This window comes from Alternaria viburni (assembly GCF_023758015.1).
Source record: "Alternaria viburni strain BMP 2772 chromosome Unknown scaffold_25, whole genome shotgun sequence".
NCBI lineage: Eukaryota > Fungi > Ascomycota > Dothideomycetes > Pleosporales > Pleosporaceae > Alternaria > Alternaria viburni.
In genome coordinates this window covers 298,840-321,155 of record NW_026055794.1, presented here as the reverse complement: position 1 = coordinate 321,155, position 22,316 = coordinate 298,840, and the positions used below count along the sequence as shown (strand labels likewise).

At 53.4% G+C, this 22,316-nt stretch overlaps 7 protein-coding genes across 7 annotated transcripts; 4 read left to right on the top strand and 3 right to left on the bottom strand.

Annotated features, from left to right (window-relative positions):
* Window positions 1–73: 73 nt before the first annotated feature.
* Window positions 74–1,080, top strand: J4E79_009515 (uncharacterized protein; the record flags this gene model as incomplete). The annotated part of the gene is made up of 3 exons (XM_049358360.1): window positions 74–399; window positions 636–853; window positions 956–1,080. 3 exons carry the CDS (start codon window positions 74–76, stop codon window positions 1,078–1,080), a joined length of 669 nt encoding a protein of 222 aa, XP_049207215.1.
* A 519-nt stretch (window positions 1,081–1,599) lies between these two features.
* On the bottom strand, window positions 1,600–4,792 carry J4E79_009514 (uncharacterized protein; the record flags this gene model as incomplete). Its single annotated transcript, XM_049358359.1, has 3 exons — window positions 1,600–3,645; window positions 3,840–4,439; window positions 4,493–4,792. 3 exons carry the CDS (start codon window positions 4,790–4,792, stop codon window positions 1,600–1,602), a joined length of 2,946 nt encoding a protein of 981 aa, XP_049207214.1.
* Window positions 4,793–9,052: 4,260 nt separating this feature from the next.
* On the bottom strand, window positions 9,053–10,457 carry J4E79_009513 (uncharacterized protein; the record flags this gene model as incomplete). The annotated part of the gene is made up of 2 exons (XM_049358358.1): window positions 9,053–9,815; window positions 9,946–10,457. The coding sequence occupies 2 exons, from the start codon at window positions 10,455–10,457 to the stop codon at window positions 9,053–9,055; spliced, it is 1,275 nt and encodes a 424-aa protein (XP_049207213.1).
* A 3,048-nt stretch (window positions 10,458–13,505) lies between these two features.
* Window positions 13,506–14,376, top strand: J4E79_009512 (uncharacterized protein; the record flags this gene model as incomplete). The annotated part of the gene is made up of 3 exons (XM_049358357.1): window positions 13,506–13,583; window positions 13,635–13,698; window positions 13,787–14,376. 3 exons carry the CDS (start codon window positions 13,506–13,508, stop codon window positions 14,374–14,376), a joined length of 732 nt encoding a protein of 243 aa, XP_049207212.1.
* Window positions 14,377–14,848: 472 nt separating this feature from the next.
* On the top strand, window positions 14,849–16,012 carry J4E79_009511 (uncharacterized protein; the record flags this gene model as incomplete). Its single annotated transcript, XM_049358356.1, has 1 exon — window positions 14,849–16,012. The coding sequence occupies one exon, from the start codon at window positions 14,849–14,851 to the stop codon at window positions 16,010–16,012; it is 1,164 nt and encodes a 387-aa protein (XP_049207211.1).
* Window positions 16,013–16,801: 789 nt separating this feature from the next.
* On the top strand, window positions 16,802–17,931 carry J4E79_009510 (uncharacterized protein; the record flags this gene model as incomplete). The annotated part of the gene is made up of 2 exons (XM_049358355.1): window positions 16,802–16,957; window positions 17,098–17,931. The coding sequence occupies 2 exons, from the start codon at window positions 16,802–16,804 to the stop codon at window positions 17,929–17,931; spliced, it is 990 nt and encodes a 329-aa protein (XP_049207210.1).
* A 430-nt stretch (window positions 17,932–18,361) lies between these two features.
* Window positions 18,362–21,051, bottom strand: J4E79_009509 (uncharacterized protein; the record flags this gene model as incomplete). Its single annotated transcript, XM_049358354.1, has 3 exons — window positions 18,362–19,033; window positions 19,087–19,984; window positions 20,036–21,051. 3 exons carry the CDS (start codon window positions 21,049–21,051, stop codon window positions 18,362–18,364), a joined length of 2,586 nt encoding a protein of 861 aa, XP_049207209.1.
* Window positions 21,052–22,316: the final 1,265 nt, after the last annotated feature.

Genomic DNA, 22,316 nt, shown 5'->3' with positions numbered 1-22,316 from the left:
CCGTCTGTAACAGCATCCTAATCAACGACACGCTCGGCACATTTCTTCTTCCTCACATATCAATATCGTTACCATGATCGGTCGCAACACTGAAGAGGATAACTTCCATTCGCTCGTGCAGGAGATCAACAAGATGCTCGGCCCCAGCAACGGCATAGACTCGGATGACGTAGACGAGAACGAGCTGCAAGAATTGATGAAAGCGTACACCTCGGAAGAGTCGGAGTGGAAGAAATACTACTTTCCATCTGAGACATTGCCATACACACGGAATGTTGTCGACAAAGGCAACGGCAAGAGTAACTTGGTACAGTCCCCGACTCCCGAGTCAACGAAGGTGGTGCTAATCGAACAGCTTATCCTAGTATGGGGTCCTGGAAAGAAGAGCCCGATTCATGAGTAAGTTCTCATATCTTGCGACTGTTGACATTAGCATGCCTTATCTCGCGAACAACATTCCATGGCTTCAGTCTCCTGCACGATGAAGCGACCCCGTTCGCCGATCTACTTTGATCGATGTGTCAGCAGGAGACTCGCCGGTAAGACGACCTTTCGATAATTCACTACATTCCGCCATCCGCCTTCGATATATCTCACATTTTACCGCAACACGCCGATACTAATTACCCATGCAGCCACGCGAACGCACACTGCATCATGAAAGTCCTCAAAGGCAGCCTGACAGAAACCCGTTTCGCAACCCCGACCGAAGACGACGCTCAAAACCAGCGGCCCATGACCAAAACCCAAGAGACTACTTTCGCTGAAAACGAAGTCACATACATGGCTGATACGCTCGGTGTGCATCGTATTTCCAATACGCATCCCACAGACTATGCAGTCTCGCTACATCGTAAGCATCAACTCTTCCATCCTACTTTACACTTCACTGTGCCTCAGTCATAATCTTCTCTACCCAGAAAAATTGTATCATCGATCGACTAACCAAAGACAGTATACACCCCACCCAACGCCGCAACCTACGGCTGTAACGTCTTTAAGGAAGACACATCCGGCGTGGTTCACAACACGACGTGCCATTTCTACTCCGAGTACGGCGTCCGAACGGGGAGGAAGTAGGCTCTGCCTCGTTCGCAGATCCGTTCCATCATCGATAGCATTGTTTGGTTCTGGAAGAAGACTTGGAGACGGATACGTGGATACTTTACAAATGGAGCAGCGGGTTTCAGGCGCTTATCGAGTAGGGGTTCGTCGATGGGAGATTAGGATATTACACGGGCTTTTCGTTAGACTACTATGCTAGTCATTTTTGACGTTAATTAAAGGTCATTCAACATGCAAGCCGGAGCACGTCAACCTAGGGAAAAAAACTGAACAGGTCTGGAGCCTACATCAACGTTAGCCCACCTACTTTGCAGGTTTCTACGTTAATGTAGGCTGCCAGGCCGTTAAGGTCTTTCCTTGCATGAGGTAGGAGAGTCAGTAGAGTCGACTGAAACACAACATCACCCAGTCTCGTGTACACATTGACTTAACATATCAATTTTTATGTACACAATCCTCAGAACATGTCAAACAAAACAGCAATGTATTCCAACTCCATCTATCCAACCCTAATTTTCTCCTTCATCCCCCCATCTACGGCCCCGCAAACCCAATCTCCTCCCTCTTATCATCCACCACCCTCCCATACTCCAACAGCAACCTAAAGAACCAAACCTCAAAGTCCACATTTCTCAACACCCTATCATGCCACTCAGAACTCCTCTTCGCAATAAGCCTCGCCTTCTTCTCCCCCTCACTCGCGCCATTCCCGCCCTTCTTCGTCCCATCCGCCTGGACTCTCTCAACAACCCCATCGCCGTCATCGTCGAAAACCTGTGTACCGCTAAACCACCGTACAAGATCGAGATGTTCGTCGCCGCGGAGGGAGAGGGGGATATAGTGGACCCAAGGACGGAGCCACTCGGCGTGCCATTCGCGGAATAACGCCATTTTGTAGGTCAGACTGCGGGACTTGAGGAAGCTGTAGAAGCGGCCGGAGAAGGCGTTGCCGTCCATGTCGAGGAGGTGCTTGTAGTACCATGCGTCTTGGCCGTCGACGCGTTCGGTCACGTCGAAGAATTCGTTTTGCGCGTCGCAGTCGCCGGGGTCGCATTGGCCGATGTGCGAGAAGTGGACGTCGATGAGGTCTTTGAGGGCTTTGCGCTCGATCGAGGTTACGGCGTAGGTTGAGGTGGGGTTGGAGACGGGTTCGAGGACTTTGGCGGTGTCGGGGGCGTTCAGGCGTTGGACGACGTGCTGGCGGTGTTGACGTCGCCAGCCACCGTTGCGACTGAATCCTCCTGTTGTGGAGCCGCGCCAGTAGAGGCTGTTGGTCTTGTTCTCCCAGGTCGTGTCGTGAGTCTCGTCGTAGCCTACCTTGCCCATCCAGTACCATGGGCTGGGGTATAGGATGTCTTGGAAGCTGGAGATCTTCGACTGTGAGAAGACGGGTGTCAGCTCATGGATGATACTGAAGGCGTTGGGGCGCTCGAAAAATCCGAACGTTGATGAGAATGAGGGTGAGTTGCAGATATCGGAGAAGGCGGTCGTGTTGTAGATGAAGCCGAGGTCGCTGGCGGCATACGCGGTGAAGTTGTCGGCAGCGTAGTCTTCGAAGGTTTGGGCCTGAGTGCCAGGAGAGCATGACAGCCGCGAATGCGTCCATGTCTGTTGATGCGCAAAGCGATTGAACTTGGTCGTGCTAACTTCAGCAAACCGTGTACCATCACTCAAGTCTTCTGGACGGGCAGAGAAGGCATTGCGAGGTGCAGCGTTCTTCGCAGTGCGTGGTAGAATTTCGTCCCTCGCCTTTGCCACCATTGACGACAACAGATTATCGGGCACGACGACTCGCGGTTCGTCATGCAAGTTGAAGCCCAGATCCATGTCGGGCAGATACTGGACAAACTGCTTCATCATGCCAATGGTAGCCTGTTGTTGCCATTCATCGCCGCCTTGGAAGTTCTCTACGGCGCCATGGCGTATGGCAATTGCAAGCATTGAGCTATCTTCATGACCTAACGCATTCGCAATGCGCGACCGAATCGTCGATGGTTTGAGCGCCCAGAATGGTAGCAGCATCTCATTGATCGTGTTGTATTCGTCTATCATCACAACACCGTTGCGCGTCGCAAACTCGTACCATTTGTCGAAGTGCGGAGGTGGTGAGATCCCGTTCCTGCGTCGGTACTCTCGAACCGCATCAGCGAGAGACTTGGATTGTCGGTTAAGGGTGCCTTGGAAGTCTGCCTCTGCAGCGCCAATCAATTGCGCAGCCGGATGACCCTTGGTCATATCTACCGACACTGGAGCAAGTGGCATTCCAGGCGGGGAAAGTGGTATGTCTGTAAGAACACTATGCGTGATGTGTCGATACGTTTGTGGTCCAGTGAAACGTCCGAAAAGTAGAGACCCCACTGCAAGAGCCATAACGATGAAGACAAAGCGACGCAGTCGCATAGAGCGCCGCGAATCCATGATAATGGGAGATCCGGACGACTCAAAAAAGTGTACAAGCGCCGCCCCGTCGTAAATGAGGGTAAACAAAACTGTGGAAAAGGTCGGGGCGAAGTGTAGTTTCGCAGCAAGGTGAGAGAATATGGCCAACAGAGAGGTATTTACAGCGCCATATTGAGAGATCTATCGGCTAGTTAGCTTGATATTTTGACAGTGCGTTGAGAGTGAAAGCTACGTCTCTGGTCTTGGAACCTGAAAGCAAAAGCTGGGGTGAAAGCCATGGCGACGGGTACGACGCGGCAGGACGCCAGACCCGCGTTTGGTAACAAGACAGCGTAATTAGGTAGTTCAACAGTAATATGGAAGAAAGTACGTACCAGAACGAAAACAAGAACATTTACAGTGGTGTGAACCGGCAACATCCACAAGAAGCGCTGCAGGATGCGGAAATTGTGCACATCCCTCCACTCCCGGTCGTATTCTCTGTACACAGGCTCCCAGGATATCGTGCTTGCAGTCAAGGACGACTCGGTAAGGATAGACGCAATCCCGCATACAACTGCAATGGCCACTGCGACGTCTCTGAGCGCAGCCAGTCGCTGCGGCCTCGAGGCACCATTCACTGAGGCGCGCCGCAGCGTGCTCCCGTTCGCAGACCCAAGTCCTCGCTTGCCGCCCTCGCCCTCTTCTGTCGCGGCTTGTATGGTAGATTCAAACAGGACGAGGCCAGTAGACGCGAAGATGGCACTGCTGAGACCGAGCGCGACCGTGGTAGGAACCGCGTAGACGCCCAGAACAGCGCTCGCAGAGACAACGAGAACTGCAAGTACCCCGTATGACTCGGTGTGAAGCTGTCGCTCCGGGGAGGTCTTGGTCTCGGCTGCAGGGCCATCGAGAATGGTCCAGGTGGGTAGGGCGAGGTGTTTTGCGACCAATTGGTTCTCGGAGAAGAGGGCGGTGAAGAGGGGAATCAGGGCCTGAAGTGCTGTTAGACGGTCGCATGTTGTCCCTATATCCCGTCCGAAAGTACCTTGGTCGCCCAGATGCCCTGCTTATCGCATGCTGCGCGGTCGCATATCACAGACAGGCCCAGCAGCGCGCCAGCCAGCCAGCTCGTCTTCCTCTTGACGCCGTCGCTATTCGAATATATGCCCACCCAGAAGACAGTCGGCACCCATACTATCAGCCAGGATATCGTCGTTATGAGCAGCGAATGCTGGATCGGTGTGTGTACGTTTGCGACAGCCGCGAGGACGGTGTAGAGCAGCGGGGCGAGCAGGTGGTGGTATTTGACGACATTATCGGCAAGTATGGAGACGGCCGGGTGCATTGGAGCAAAGGGTGGGTCAGCGCTCGTCGGAGGGCATCGAGTTGTCTGACATGTGTTGGGTTGCGATGTTGCGAGAGCGCCGGAGAGCCGCAACATGCAACCGTGCGGATCTGCAGGGTCGTGAGTGACGCCATGCCCGAAGCCACATCTTTTCCCATCCCCACAACAAAGCCATTGTCTTGTATCCAATAATTGTATGTATCCCAATTAGACCCAGATTTGAATATAACTCCATCAGAGACCGACTTCACATGTTTAAGATGAAATCGAACAGCGTCCGCTGCTCGTCACCGGGTACTCAACATGCATGCGCATCCTGCAGGAACACGTCTACCAGATCTTTGGATGACATGCTGCAATGAACAGCTTAGCAGGGGCCTCATTATATTTCCAGAAGGTTACACAGCGATTTGTGGCACAGCGCAAGCTCAGACGAGTCCCGAGGGCAACTTCAGCTTCCTCACTTCGTGCTGAGATCAAGACGTCTGTCGATCTTTGGAATGCCAAGACAGGTATAGTTCTCTAGCTCTCAGCCATCGGCTGCCTGTTCCCTTTATCGTCTGCTATGTTCGACTCTTCGTATGAGTCTCTCATTACGTGGCTTGACTTGTATCGATACATCAAATCCAGAAGGCACGATGCCCAGTGACCCATCAAACCTGAAGATTTCACAAGTACCCACTATCTTCAATGCAAGATCGTGTATTTATGGGTGTCTTAATGGCCTCGGTTTAGTGAGACATGTCTGCGATGCTACGTACAGTCTTTCCCTGTCACATCTGGAGCCTACGTTGACGTTGGATCACCCACTTTGCATGTTTCTACATTGATGTAGGCGGCAAACCTGTTTAGTTTTCAACGGAAGCGTCGCTTCCTTTTTCGCAAAGAGCTTCGGACAAAGCTCGCACAGCGAAGACGAAGGCGCGCGTCATCGCGTGACGACGCGTTTACGGAAGGCACGGTGGCTGTCCTCGCGCAAACTTCTCTCTTACCCCCTCTTGCATGAGTCTTCCTCTCAACCCGAGCCACCTTAGTCTACGCCATAAGACAAGCCATCAACACGAGTAGCAATGAGACCACTACCAGACGACTCGCAGTGTCATATTCTGCGCCTACCTTACGAGATCCTTACGTCTGTTCTGGCTGAGGTGAGTATCTCCTTCACGTCTGTACTACTCTGCTAACGTGTCTACCGTAGCTAAACCAGCGCGATCAGCTTAACATATCGAAAACCTGTGTGCATCTCTAGGAGTTGGCATACCCTATATCACATTCCACCAACCTACCTGTATCCGCAACTCACCCGCCTTCACTTCCCCCACTTCATTTTCTCAAATACATACACCGACCGACCGCAAAGATGGACAACGACGACAATCAATGGGAAGACGAGGGTGGTAGTGTAGCGGTATTGTAGTTGTGCTGGGTCATGTAGACGGCCGCGCCTTCCCATCTCAAACTCCCCCACCTTCCTCACGAATTATCATGCCACATGGCCGTGCTAGCGTGAGGTGAGGTATAACGAATTTTCCAGTTGACGTCTGCATCTTCTGGTAAGCTACGTACAGCATACCTCGTAAGTGAAGCTCTTTGCCCCCACGACTGCCGCAGGAATGCCATCCTGTCTACCACGATCCTCGCCCGACGAACCCACCACTGCGCAGCTTCAAGCGATACAAAAGAGACTAGGAAGAACTTCGAGATGGCCAGAGAATCGCCAGGCGCGGGTCTTTGCATGATATGGACGTGGAGCGACACTGCACGATGTCGCATGGCGACCGCAAAGCTGAGTGACACTCCAACCCTTCACACAACCATCCCTCAACTATATACCCAGCCTGTTCTCTTGCGTCTGTTCATCCAAAGCTGTGCGTGGTAAGCTGTCTTCCTGCCCCTCGGCTTTGGTCGATCGAGCATAGTCTTCTCCTTTACATAGTTCGACTCGTCCATCGTCCGATACTTACATACCTTTGACTGTGCAGACACTGCTAACCATATCATTAGTTTCGAATTCCGACTGGACGATATCCATCACCTATCACCCGCAATACATCTTCCCTCCCCTCGAGAAACCCCACACATACCTACACGCACACTCTTGGGCAATGAATCCCTACGCTATAGCTCTGCTAGTGCTCTGGGATGGCCTCTTCCTGCCTCTCATGCTGCTTCATGCGCGTCAGGTGTTTCAGTTCCTACAGCCTTGCTCTGATATACAACAACTGCTTGTGGTTCCTTGAAGAAGTTCAATGTTAACCTATTGCAGCTTCGATATTTCCGATCCTCGTTCTCATCGATAAACAAACGCGATACACCAAGACAGGATGGCATTCGACAATAACAACAACGACCGGCAGGCGGACTATCGTACATGGAAGTACTCATGCTGACATTCGTGTACGCATAGCAGCATCGCTCTATAAACAATTCATCTTCTATGCTTCATTATACCCCTCCATTCCCCATCCGCCCAAAGCCGCAGATCATCTGTCGTCATACCTTCCCAAACCAACCCGTGGGCCTCGCACCTCACACGCCAAACAAACATCACGATACCAACCAAACCCACCCCTCCACCCACACCACCCACCAACACCAAGCTAAATCCACAACAAACCACGCGTCCTCGCATCCTTCCCTCATCACGATACACGATACCCCACTTCCCAGCCTTGTCCCCCCACCAACCAACAAAGTCCTCACGCGCCCCATCACAGATCGAAGATCCTCATCTCCACAACCACGCAACTTGAAACGCACTCACGTTCCCTAGACAGGAAGTTGGCGATGCTGTCGACCCGCCTCACTCAGCATATCCAACGCTGAGGGGTCTCGCTTACAACGTAGGATTTGCGATCGTCGTCGATCCACACCTGATTAGATGTGTGTTGCGGGACGGGGGACGGAAGGGGAGGTGGGTTGTTGGAGGTGTACGTCAGCTAATTTTGATGTGTATAAGGACTGGTCCGAGGAACAATGTCAACACGCTGTCATCTTGATTTCTACTTGGTTTTCGCCAAGGTGTCACGATCACGATCACCTTTTGACGTGATGTTGTTGTTATCCCGTGGGGTAGCATGGCATGGCATGGCATGGCATAGCATAGCGGGGTATCCTACCCGTCCACTCAACCCAACCATTCAACCATGCACCTATTGACAGCCAACATACAAACATCACGATGGTATCCCGTCGACGTAACAAACAACCATCACAACGAACCTTAACGCCTCTCCCTCTTACTTACCGTCCAGCACGGAAGCAACCATCCCATCCAGCCATCCAGTCGGATCTCCAGCAACAACGAAGCTAGCCCAGTGTTTGGGTACTAACGCTCACCCGGCGCCCCGGATCATGGTGTGCCAAACTAAGCTATCAACTGAGGAAGGTAAAGCACGATTTTCCCCCCAACCTCAACGGTCTTGGCCGCTTTTCCAGTCAGCTCTCAGCTCCGTCTCAGCGCTTTATCTCGGCGACCGAACGTTGGGTTGGGTTGTGAAAAAGGACCGGTTGCACCCGCCTCTCTTTCCCGTCTCTGTGTTGTCAATTTCTTCGTCTCTCGTCAGCTTTGGGCTTTCATATACGAACGGGGTTCCTGCTCGAGGGCACCTCGGTTTCCTCACTTGGAGCAATTACAATCGGCACGTTGGGCACTCTTCCCTTTCGACTGAGATGTTTTATTTGGCATTTCAATCTTGATTCCTCTCATCCTCAAGGTTCGTTTCGAAAAAAAGGTTTCCTCCACAGCCGAATATACAAGAAGATGGCTGGACCATACACACATTGGAAAGACCCCTCGCCTCTCCTCGCCTTCCATCCAGGCCACGCTATCCAGCGTGACCATCATGGTCCTCCCGTCGTCATCGAAAGTATTTGTAAAGTTATATGGGTTTATGTCAAAATAGGCTGAAGTTTCTTGGTGAAGAGATGAAGATTGGGCAAGAAAAAAAGATAAGGAAAAGAGAAAAAAACTCCGGGATATTTGTTGCAGGTGCTAGGCTCTCGACGCAAAGGTGAGCAAAAGACGGCAGGTTCGGATGATTGACCTGTACTTTAACCTCAAGGGCGTCGTCGGGGTTGTGACGGCCCTCTCCTCGGTGTGCAGGCTGCGTCTTTTTCCTTCGCGGAGATAGATTGCTAAATGGCTGGTATTTGGTTTGTGGTACAGGGCCGGAAGTACGGTGGGAAATGGAGGCGATGGAAAGAAACATGGCAAGAGATGTCGGGACGTCGTAAGGGCGTGTCAAGCGCAGAAGGCTCCTACTCCTCCATCCGTCCGAAGATCTCGTCGTCGTCCTCGTCGATGCGGCCGCGGCTGCGCGAGTTGGAGTAACGGTAGTCCTCTTCGTCGGCGAAGTGGTCGTCGTCCATGTCGACGTCCTTGCTCTCGCTGTGGTAGCGGTAGCTGTTGCGCATACTCGACTGCTGCGCGGTGACGGTGGTGCTACCTGACAGGGTACGGGCATTGAGGTCAAAATACTTTGCTGGTAGTGGGGGCACGGGTGGCACATCCGGTGGCAGCGCAACGGGTCCCGTCTTGGGGGTGCCGTACGAGCAGCTCAGCAGGCCGACGGCGGCAGCGAGGTCAGCATGGTCATTGGCATCGTCATGGTAGGAGCCGGCAACCGAGGTGCCTGACGTAGTGGGGCGGTCAGACACGTTGCTCCACTGGCGATAGTGGTGGCCATTACCGTTGTCGGAAAAGACGGTGGACTGGTAGGATTGGCTGTAAGCGGAGCTGTTGGCCGAGTAGCGCTTGAGGGAGCGGGTGCCAAAGTGCGAGTGAGGGTAGGATCCTACGGCATGGTCGTCGAGTTGCGGGGGCGGGGTAGTTTCAGTGGAGCTCAACTCCTCACGCAGGTCAGACGAACCCGAGGCGGGCGGGGACGAGCGGTCGCTGGTCTCGCCGTCGCTCTCCTTGTTCATGGCGACGAGGACCGAGGCGGCCTCGAGCAGCTGGACCTGCTGGTGCTTGGAGATGAGCAGCTTAGATGTGTACTGCCATTCAGGCGTGTGCTCCCAACTAGAAGAAAAGTCAACGCGGAACTATCAAGAGGCATGGCAGTCTATGTGTGCGTGCGAGAGAGGAAAGGGCATTCGTCATGAGTCGTGAAAGTATGTGGGAGGGCCATAGTCGGCCAAGGGTTACTAACAGGTGCTTGGTCAGACAGCTGCTGTGCTTGTAGCCTTTCCCACATTTTTCACATCTCAGATCGCTACCACTTCGCTTGCCGTCGCCCTTGGACAGGCGAGAGCCCTCGCTCGCGCGACGGTTCCGCGACTTGGAGTTGGCCTTGTCCTGCTCCAACATGGTTGCGAGTGTCGGTCCGTCGGTGAGAGCCTCGCTTTTAGCCGCCGCCGCGCCATAACTGCTGGGCCCAAACTGCGCGCCATTGCCGGGCATGCTCGACGCCATTGTGGAGTGGAGGGCCATGTTGGGGCCCCGGAACTGCGACGTCGGCTTGGACGAGCGGCGCAGGCCATTGCTGCTGCCTCCCTCGAGCGGCGCCCCTGACATGCCCTTGGCCGCCGCCGCAATGGCCGCGACATTGCTGGCAGGCGTCTGGCTCATGCTCTTCCGGCGGGTGACGCGATGCGCCGGGTTGAGGTTGGCGGCGGATATCGAGTGCGAGTGCGGGCGGTTCTTGGGGAGCGAGCCGGCCATGGTGCTCGACGAGTGCCGTTGCTGGCTGGCGGGTCGGACGTTGATGGGCTCCTGGCAGGCGGCACGGTCAGCGCAACTCGGGGCGGTCAATTGGCAGAGCGTGTATAGGTACCTTGTGGACAGTCATGCTTGCAGTAAAAAAGTCGCCGGCCGGGTGTTTGCTTTGTTGTCCGCTTCGTCAGCAGGGCAGCGGAGTAGTTGCACAGCCTCCGAGGTGTCGGAGGTAATAGAGCGAGATGCGGCTGAGAGACAATGCAGGGCAGCGCAGGCGTGGGCGGTAGAAATAATAATCCAAGATGTGTGCGAGAGGCGTCTGCTAGCTGGAGAGGCGCTGATTTCAAAAATAAAGCGTGTGGACAGGTCCCGGAATGCTATTCGACAAGTGGGGTGATGCCCGAGCTTCTGATATGGAGTTACTGTGTCCAACAGAGAGTCTCGATTCGCAGCCTCAGAAATGCGGCCAAATATCCCCGTTTCAGACCCGGCAGCGGTAATAATCAAGGTTAAGGAAGTGGGTGAGATGGGTGCAGCGGTGGCAGCGGCCAGGAACTTTTTATTATTTGGTCGCAAACATGGCACGCGGCATCTGGGGTCAGCCGGACGCTCACAGCCCACGCCCGACCAACGTGACTGATAGCGAGACCCCGGCCGCCTCCTCCTCAAAAGGTACGCGGCAATGCCGTGGCTGAAGCGACAAACGAGGCCGCCCATGCTGCCGCTCCTATTAAAGACCGCACGGGGCCGTGGCGGGCAGGGAGCGCACCATCGCCCTCGCCCTCTGATTGCATGTTTCACCCATGTTGCTGCTCCAGACACCTCTGACTCTGGCTGCCTCTGCTGCCTCTCCTGCGCATCCCCATGCACAAATCCAGGAACCCTTTGTGCGTGTTCCTGGCGCAACGCAGGTTCTCGAGGCCCCTCGTTAGTGCGCCATACCGTGTGAGCCCCCGCGGCTGTGATTCGAGCGTGATTTCATGTCAAGACACCTGGTCCCGCAATAGGGAACGCCGATCTCGAGCTACTTTGCCCATGGCCGCTTGGGCCAGTCCGGTTCGGGCGGATCAAGGACACGGGGAACCGAGCGCTTGTCTGGAGTGCTGTGGCTAAGGCGAGCCGATCGCTGCTGTGTCGGGCTGCGCGCGCTACACAAGAGATCATCGCCTGCCAACAGGTGTTTGCGCGACCCTCTCTTTTCCTCATTGCAGACAATGGGCAGTTTGCATCATGGCGACTGATGGCGAAAGACTTATCTGACTCCACTCACCTGGGCACCCACTCGCAAACCGCTCGGATAGCAGGACTGGCTTGGCGTCATCGCGATCGGTCGCGCACACGGCGTCTGTGCTGCACATTATCGCGCAAGCCACCCTGTCGTCTTGCTCGCTGCTGTGGGGTCGCTGGGTGTTGAGTGGTGCGGCACCTGCACCACACACTCAAAGACACATGACAGCCTGCCAGCCGTACAATAAAACCGCTCGCTCCTGCGCTCCTGGCTGGACCACCTTTCGTCCTACCACCGCTGCGATCGGCTAAGATCAACGGGTCGAGATCGTGGCCTGTCGCAGGGATGCATAGAGTGCCACAGTGACGGATACTCACTGGCAATGGCATTGTTCGTTGTCGTCGGAGTCCGGGCAGCAGAATGCCATACACGCGTAGTATCCACTTGTCGGTGTAGCCTCTCACCACCAATAACCACCTACGGTAGAGCAGCCGTCTGGCATCAAACTGAGCGGTCCGCAGCTTTGGAATTGGGTACACTGGGCATGTGTAAGACGTTCCGGTGGTGTCTATGCCCATGCAGGTGCTAGAGGGGTGCAATTCGCGCCTGCCGATTCGGGAGTCCCACGGCCTTGGAATAGCTTCGTTGCGAGATTGCGCGCCTTAGCTGAGGGGTCGACGACGCCACAACCTGCATACCCTCACATCACTGTACTATGGTATAATAATTGCATGTTGCACATAACTGTGTCGAGTAACAGATTCCGGTGTCTTGACGGCCCAAGTGAGGAGTCAGGTCCACCGCGGACAAAACCTCCGCATCAACCAGGATTGAGCTTGCTGGTTGCACGTGTCAAGATTTAGTCCAAAAGTTACTTGGTTTGGGACGGAACTCGCCCACGGTCGCGGTGAGAGTGGGCTGTGCGGATCTGTGCCAGCTAAGTTTCACGTCAGCAATGTGACGTCAGTCATTACTTGATACAAAAAAAGTTAAGTTCCTGCATCGGGGTGGCATATCCTCGGCATGCATCGTGGCCTGGCCAGATGCACACGCAGTGACGTGTGTGCATTCGTGATTCTTTGTACCGAGACATGTTTGATGCGGGCCTTGTCGGCTTTGCGGATGTCCGCGGAATGTATCTAGATACTTCTTCAGCGGTAAACGATTGTGAAAACGGACATTGCTGTATGTTTTCATGTGGAGACGGTGTAACAGACCGCCATGTTTGTATGCATCTAGTGTCTTCTTACACGCAGTCGCCAACAAGAAGCAGAGGCCATCTCAACGATGCCTTGTAGGGGCCGGCAAAGCAGCTAAGAGCGAGGTTCATTTCCACATCGCATAGTTCTGGCTGTGCTTCAATTTGTAACTTCAACAAGCCTCACTGCACTCTTGCCAGGTCGACATGGCTGAGACCTCTGGAGGTAATGTATCCGCAGTCAAGATGGGTCTTGCTGAGCAGTTGATGCCCAGGTGTGATGCAGATGCTCCAGTCACCATCGTAGAAGGCTTAGGAGTCATGACTCTCATCATGAGCTCTGTCTACGGGTGCTGGTTAGAAACCGTATCGATATGCCAAACCACTGAAGTAGTTGTGTCGAAATGCATTCGCACGCCAAGTGCTTTCCGACCTTAGTAAGTCAGTCACGTGCACGAATTCGTCACTGCTCTCGGCGATCTCCAAAGCATCTGCCTGCAACATCGCAACCGCTATCGCCTCATCACGACGCAAACAACCGCTGTCCATCACTCTCCAGGCTTCTAGAACCTCAGTCACCGCTTAATTCCCCGCAAGAACCGCACCACAGCCCTATCACGACTTCACGATGGCGGACGCTTCCGCGCAACCCAAGCCTAGCAGCAGCGTCAAGCTCGTGCTGCTAGGAGAAGCAGCCGTTGGAAAGGTGCGGAGTAGGAAGGCCTCATCGCGACTTTAAACACTGACGCCCATCAAGTCATCTCTCGTTATGCGCTTCGTCAACAACGACTTCCAAGAGAACAAAGAGCCTACTATCGGAGGTACGTACACAGCCACATGCGGAGATGTTGCTCAACAACCACCCGCATCCCCATACTGCCAAACTATGACTAATTTACCATTTGACAGCCGCATTCTTGACGCAGAAATGCAACCTACCAACCCGAACCATCAAGTTTGAGATCTGGGATACCGCAGGCCAAGAACGCTTCGCCTCGCTCGCGCCCATGTACTACCGCAACGCCCAAGCCGCCCTCGTCGTCTACGACATCACAAAGCCCTCTTCCCTCACAAAAGCCCAGCACTGGGTCGCCGAACTGCACCGCCAAGCCTCCCCAGGCATCGTCATCGCGCTCGTAGGAAACAAGTTCGATCTGGCGACCGCCGCCGATGAAGAGAACCCAGAAGACGCAGATGACGCCCCCGCAGCCGAGGGCGAGGATGAGCCAACAGAGGATGGAGCCGACTCGAGGAGAGTACCTAGCAAGACTGCAAAGGCATACGCAGACGAGGAGAGCTTGCTGTTCTTCGAGACGAGTGCAAAGACGGGGCACAACGTCGCCGAGGTCTTCACTGCCATCGCAAATGCTATCCCAGAGACGAGCTTGAAGGGGCCTCGTGGTGTAGGTGGACAGACAAACTTGAACAGGCAAGAGGATGCGCGGGTGAACCTGGGCAGCGCACGGACGGAGGGTCCTAAGGAGGGTTGCGCATGCTGAAGAGGTGTATGCGGAAGTGGTGTCGTGTGGATTTGCTAGTGCTCACGGAGGAGCTCGATAGCTACAAAGACTTGCGGGCACAATTGATGTGTTCGACTCCGGATTATCAACATTAGGCGTTGGATGGAATGATATACTTTATATTGCCGTCAACATGATGGCGTATATACTGCGTGAGAAGTGCGACTGGGCTTTCTATTCCAGACAGCTTGACTGCACCTAGAATGAGCTTTGAGTACAGTGTCCCTGCTTGGAAGGCTCTATCACACTCTGTGGGAATATGTAACCAGTCTCACAGAGCCGTGTCTGTTGCCGCCATGTTCGTCGTTGCTTCCCTAAAAGACGCGCCAAGAGCTATCCCTTCACTCAGGTTGGCACGCCAACAACCATCCCTGCCAGGGGCTCTAATATGCCCCACTTGCACACACGACGCGCTCATTTGCACTCAACCACCAATCTTACGATACCAGCCATGGCACCAGCTCATCATAAACGTCTCGTACTGCCGGAGGTATTAGAAAAGAAGGCCAAACCCGCGAAATGGGTTGAGAAACTCTTCTCGGGCATTCATGATGCAGATACCTCAACGCGCAGGAGCACGCGCAGCGGTACGCGTAAGAGCGCGCGAACCTCTCAAAGCGAAAGCACCGGCGACTCGCCTTTCTTCGTCCTGCCGCTAGACATCAGAGAACGAATTCTTCATTACACTCTTGCGGGGACCATAATCCGCTTTCGCCACTACAACACCTCTGTCATGGCTCAGTATACCCAAAATGGAGACGAGTCCGTCCGTTGGACGACTTTCGATGAATCCTTCCATGCGGACAGTCTTCCCTCGGACTGGGCACAATTCAAAGACGCCAAATGGCACAGCGGCAAGGGTCTTCCGGGGTGGATGATGCTCAACAAACAAATGCTCCAAGAGTGTGTCCACCAATTCCACAGGGAAGCCATCTTTTGGCAAAACAACTTTTTCTTTACGCCGATCTATCCCTCTGCAAAGCCCCTAGGCTTGTTTCGTCTCGACAAAGCGAGAATTGTACGGATCAATACTGGAATCAATTGCCATCCGGAAGGGGTGGGAAAACCTCTGGAGGAGGATAAGTACTCTGTCATCTGCGTACACCCACAGCAAGAAGTATGTACCAAGCAATTTATATATCACCTGACGACCTTCCCGCCAGTACTGCAGATGCTCAGTCTGAGCGTGTACGATTTTCATGGATGGCAACAATGCGACGCCTCCCGCTACGCATTTCGCTCGAAACTCACGGGATTAAGTGAGAAAGTAGACCAATCTGCCTGGAAATTTCGCTCGGATCTCACTTTCCTCGAACGACTACCCAAGAACTTGCAGAAGGTCACTTTTGAAGTGGTTACGAAGCACAGGAAACCTCTAGTCTATACCGAGAGCGAGTTGGATAGCACCTTTCAGAGATGTATGCGGCTTCTCAAAGATGAGCTTAGACGGATTGGAGAGATTCTTGTGGGTGGCGATGGGGCATTCGCTACGGAAGAGGTGGTAGATTTGGTACCCGCAACAGGTTCATTGGCAGACAATCATCGGAAACTTGACACGATTTGGGGTTTGACAATAACGTCGCCTATGTACAGACGGGCGCAGCTGATGAGATGATCAATCGGTGTCGTGCGAAAGAGGAAGGAACGCAGATGCCTCGTACAGCAGCTCCGGGTGTATAGTCGACGGAAGAGCGGTGCTTTCCTGCAGGAGAGACTTCGGGAACTTTGGGCATGTAGAGATGAAGATCTGGCCGGTACGATTGCTATCCATATCCTTTCAGGGTCGTCTCAATCCCAATTGTTAAACTCCTCGGATTGTCTAACCCATTATCGTTGTCAGACTGGACATCTTCCCAGTATGTAGTCGTTTGGAAAGCATCTACCAGCACGAGAGATACGACGAACCCTTGTATAGCCCTCTGCGCTGCAGCTGAAATCATTTGTAAAACTATGTCTTTTGAAAGCTGTTTGAAAATGTATGGTTTGTGTAAATCTAACGGGGTGTCTTCCGTGGTTGGGAGGTGCCGAGCTGCTGCAGTAGATACTACAAGCTATACGCAAGAAACCTGAACACCGACATGGTGCGATCAGATATGACTTTTGAGAGAAAATGTTGCCTGAAATTAATTGGCAGGCATCTCCATGAGGCAGTCGCGTTCTTGTTATTGAACGTGCAGCGCATCCAATCATTTGCGGGGTCGCGCCACACAAAAGTTGACCCGCACTAACCTTTTGCGCCTGCCTGCCCCTACCAACTCCATCATTCCCCAAGGCCATCAATCTGACTCATTACGCATCATCCTTCTCGACTAGGAAAGAATCGGAGTTCTGATATCCTATAATAGCACTCTGATCCAAACCCTCCGCAAACATTTCACGACTTATCACAAGATCGTTCAAAGCGATGGCAAGAGGTGGTCGAGGTGGCGGAAGTCGCAACCCAGCGAATCAATCGAGAGATGTGCAGGTGTCAAGAAAAGTCAGTTGGTTATTGCGACATGGTGCTGGTCAAGAGGGCTTGAAGCTGGGAAAGGGTGGATATGTCAATGTGCAGGAGGCGGTAAGTTTGTTCATCACTTTATGTTCTGGGAAGTCAGATACACGTTCAACCAGAAGACGTGGGTATCTGAAGACTTTCATGTTTGCTTATATAGAAACAAAGTAAGCAGTAGCATCATCCGGGAGACTGACACTCCCCAGCTCAACACCAAAACTCTCAAGGGTTTAAAAGTCACATTCCCTGAACTCCGCGACATCGTCGCCAACAACGACAAACAGCGCTACTCCATGATCCTAGCATCTTCACTTGACCAGGACTCATCCGACAGCGCAGCACCACCACACGAGCAACCCACAGCAAATGCACTTGAAAGTATACCAGAATCCGATAACCCAGCCGACTACCTCATCCGCGCCAACCAAGGCCACTCCATCAAAGTCGACTCCGAAGGCCTCCTCACACCCATCACCCAGGAAGCTGGAAATGTCCCCGAAACGGTCGTCCACGGCACTAACGAGAAGGCCTGGAACCTCATCCTCAAAGGCGGCGGTATGCGACGCATGGGACGCAACCACATGCACTTTGCATCCGGCCTCCCCGCTGGATTCAAAGCCCTCGACGACTCCACCACGGAGGAAAAGGAAGCCGCACCCGTCATCTCAGGCATGCGCACAAACTCTACGATCCTCATTTACATCGACATCAATGCTGCGCTTGCTGCTGGTGTCAAGTTCTTCATTTCAGAAAACGGGGTTATACTCACAGAGGGTAATGAGCAAGGGCTGCTTTCGTATGAGTTCTTCAAGAGGGTTGAGAGTAGGAAGAAGGATGGTGGGGTGTTGATGAGTGGGGGGAAGTTACCTGAGGGTGTGGTTGTGGATGTTGAGGCGTGGGAGAAGGAGGTTGGGGATGGGCAGAGGGGGAAGAAGGGTGGAAGGGGGGGTAGGGGAGCAGGAAGAGGGGGTGGACGGGGTGGTAGGGGTGGGAAGGAAAGGGCGGTAGATGAGGCTGGAGATGCGAATGCTGGTGCTTGAGTGTGATCAAGATTGCGAAGGAATCGAAGAGATGCATCTGTGGTCAGAGCGATAAATGACTAAACGACAGAACAGGGACTGCCTGTCATATGTACTGGGTATGAGGAGCCGGGTGTTGCTTACCCACTCTAACTCGGGTTGCAGAGTAGCTATCGGCAGCACGTCGTTGTAGCGGCCAAGCAGACATTTCACTCAAAAAGTAGTACCACAAAGTTGAAGATTGAATCGTGATGTATTGAATCGGGATGTAATCATCGACCGTAGACGAAATTATGAAAGGTGTTGCAGAGGTATATAACAGAATGCCGCCCATGTACTCATGATTGAACGCCGACCAATCGATGACAAAGGAAAAAAGTATAAATACAAGAAGGGTAAAAACATTAGAACTTAAAAGCGTCTTTGCGCTGTAAACTTTTTAGACTCGTACTCAGATCCACTGATGGTTTTGCTTCTCCACGTCGACGTTTGTATCGGCGGGGGGCGTTGTTTGTTGCATGGCGAAGTAGTCCCGAGCGACGACACCCTCGCTTCGTAGTAGAGGGCTGCTGGGACGCGTTGTACTGACGTGGTGAGGAGGTTGCAGGCCAGGGGAGTGGGCGTGCTCGGGCTCTGTGACGATGGCGTAAGAACCACCACCCGTCTCGACGCGATCCATTGGTGAGACACCGTCGTCGTGGTCGTCGCCTTCATCTATGCTGCCACGTGTGCCGATGGTGCGAACCGTCATGCGTCGACCGAGACCACATTCTGGGCTGGCTTGTTCTTCCTCAAGACGGATGACGACCTCGACAGCCTTTTCGTCCTCGATAACCTTGGGGTGACGCTTGGCGAAGTAGCGCGCGTATTTGTAGAGGGACCAGTAGCAGCTGGCGACGTTGATGACAGTCAAGACCATCTTGTACGGTAGGTAGTACACGTACATGAGCACCCAGCCAACGCGCTCGCCCTTGCGACGGAGATGGACTTCGTTGAAGAGGACGCTGTTGATGAGGTACATGACGACGGTGGCAGCAAGGAGGTAGCCGCAGAACGAAGGGCGGACGTAGAACGAGATTGGTAGGATGAAGGGTGTGAGGAGGTAGAGCAGAGTTTCGTAGACCTGGTGAGACTGTTAGATTTTGATGAGTGAGAAATGGATTGTGAGTTACTAACCTCTTGGAAGACGAAGATCTTTGCGCCAATCTCCCACCAGCCGAGCTTCCAGCTACCAAAGATATAGGCCATATTGTAGTACATTCCGTTGACGAAGAAGAAGTTCCATCGCTTGAAGCGTTGCGAGAAGATGGTCATCTCGCCGAAACCACCACGAGAGCCACCGCCAGAGATGAAGACAGCGGTAGGTGTTTCGGTTTCGACGAATACCTGCGAGCACATCTTGATGCGACATCCGAGTTTGCGGGCAACGTGACCGAAGAACCAATCTTCAGAGACACTGAAACCGGGGTGTTCGTGGAAAGTCTTGACGAGAAGTTCGCGGTCCCAAAGGGAGATGGCACCGTGGGGGAAGGTGGCAGAACCAATCTTACCAGCAAACTCGCGCTGGATACCACTGAGCTTGTATTCGAGATCCTGGGCTTGTTGGCAAAGGTTGCCCTTTGACCCATTTGGTCCGACAGATTTGATGGTGTAGCCAATGCACTGGACCTTGCCAACTAGACGTTCAGTAACAACCGGGAAGTTATCGGGCAGTGCGCAGTCGTCGTCGATGAGCAATACGTTCTTGAAAGCCTTCGCAGCGTAGCAACCGACGAACTGAGCGACAATCTTTGATCCGATGGGCGACCAGATGTGGTTCACGCCGTATGGGCGGCACACTTCTTCCGTGTTGTCGAGAGGTGTAGGGCTGTTACCGTTGGCGATGACGAAGATGTGCGATGGAGGGAAGATCTTCAAAGCGGCCTCGAGTGTGTTGGCGATGAGTCCAGCAGACTTGTAGCAAGGGATCATAAGGCAGGTGTCGGAAACATTGGACTGGATCTTGGTCTCTGTGGTGTAGTCGGCAGGGGGCGGGTCCTTCTCGAAGAGGATGAGCAGAGGAGCGAATGCGTAGCTGGGGTATGTTAGTAAAAGAAGAGGTAGCGATGCAACTGTGTCAACTCACAATAGCGCTATTCCAAGCACGATACCGAAACCACCAGCGATGACAAACTTTGTGGCCACGACCCAGTAGAGCCACCACACAGCACCCTTCCACAGCGGAATTCCGATAAGAACAAAGTAGACGAAGAGTATCAGGAAGAGGTAGATGGCGTACTCGAAGGTGTACTGCACCCACTTCTTTCGCTGAATCTCTTGTCCCTTTTGCTTCGCCTTTTCGTAAGTACCAAACATCTCACTCCTCTTGAAGTAAGATGCATTGGTCATCTTCCGCTGGAGAGCGTTGGGGACCATGGCATCAACAACGGACTCTAGAGTCCCTTTCCGGGGCCGACCACCCTGGTGTGCAGCTTCAGGTTCCTGAGGCAAGGAGGCTGTTGAATTCCGGTAAGAGTTGTTCTGTGTTGCGAAAGGATTGTCTTTGATCGAGTTGGGCCTGGTCGCGAAAGGGTCCTCATTCGACCACTTTGACGACGCAGTCGTAGTCCTGTTGAGAGAGTTGGGCGATGGTGCACGACTGCCCCGAGGACTGAGAGCTAGAACGTCCGTTGACCCGGGGATGTAAGAAAGGGTCCTGAAGGGTCTGATGTTTTCCTCTGTTGGTGATGGTAGTACCCCGCTTTGCTGCGACATTCTTTTGGGACCAGTGTTACTGAACCAAGAGAATCGATTACTCCTCCTGCGTTCGCCCTGCGTCTCTGTGCGTTCGAGATTGGTAGAGCGTTGGGTGCCATTTCGGTGTAAGCCTGAGTCCTGAGTTGGTCGACGACGTATGCTTCCTATGCCGTTGGGATCGAGGAAAGGGTTCTCTGCTTGGGGCTCCCATGTTCCATGTGAGGTATACGTCTTGTCGCGTTTGGATCCAAGGTTACCAGTGGCCCGAAGTAGATGCGCAGGGACAGTGACATCCTGTACGATCTCACTGGACTTTCGTCCATGTGCGTAAGTCATGTCTGCCAATTGATGTTCTGCAGGAGTATCGGAAGGAAGGCCGGAAGGAAGACCGGATGGAGAGGTCATGTTGTATTAATGATGACCAAGATGAAGGTCCCGGGGTAGTTGTGTCTGTGAAATAACGGACGGGGGTACCCCATTAATACTCGGGAGCCATCTCCAGACCTTGTACGATGTCGAACCTCTAGTCGGGTAGTCGGACAGCCACATCGGGCGATCCGACTATGAAATCTCCTCCTATGTGCTATTACCGATCCACATGGTAGGTGTGGGTACAACCCGGCGTCGATCATCATGGAGGGCGGCATGCACGTGTTGGAGGCATGTTGAATGATGCGCCACAAATGCGGTTGACAGTGACGTTTAGAGCGAGGGCTAGATCTGGAAAGTTTCCACGCCACTGAATCGCAACGGAGCCTTACTAGTTCCCGTCTACTTCTACTCCAAGTAGCTCCAGATGGATTTGCGTTTCTGATGACCCTGTTCGGAGCACGGGGTTTGACGCCTCAGGCCGTGGATCTGTGGTTGTATTGCATCACTATATCGTTGGGCCATGTGAGTTTGACGTGTCTTCGAAGGCCATTTTCCGATGTATGATGGAAGGCAAGGAACCCACATTCGTATAAGCGTGGCCAAAGAAATGACCTTCCAGTACCTTTAGGTGGGTTGTAGCATAACCCCTGCAAGTCTCGCCCACGTACCTGTCCATGGACAGAGCAGCTGAAAAGATGGATTCTGACAGAATCGCCGACATGGATAGGGCCCGTGCACTGCCACTGTCTGAGCTAAAACAGTGGGCGCCGTGAATTGGAACGGGTACTAAACGACCTCTTCGGGGTTGACAAGTAGTTCGAGGCGTAGACTGAGGCTGTGGCCAAGAAGTGCCGTCTGGACATGACTCCGAATCTTACTGTGCAGTAGGTCATCTTAGATCGATGGAAGAAAGAGTTTGCATCTCGACACCGGTGCTGCGCGCAATGATATCATAGTCGTTGCGCTGTGGAAGTCGTGTTCGACTTCTACGCCTCGGTCCTTGGCCGTACACATGCATCCTGAACCCGTCCGGAAGCAGCGCCCGAGAAGATTTTCATCTCGCACTCGTAAACACGGTGGACTGGGCCTTCTACTTCCACGGCATCATCCGTGCTGCTGACAACGCAGGCCCCTGCGTTGCAGCCTCGGAGAAAGCTTCACCGCGCTTGCGCAGGTACTCAGGGTAATTGTCGTGTTGTTGAGGCCGAGGACGAAGTAGGCAAGGTGACATGGGAGCCTTGCAGAGAGAGTTCAAGGGTGCTTTGCTATTACGCAACTTTGCAGGGCATCCCGCTGGA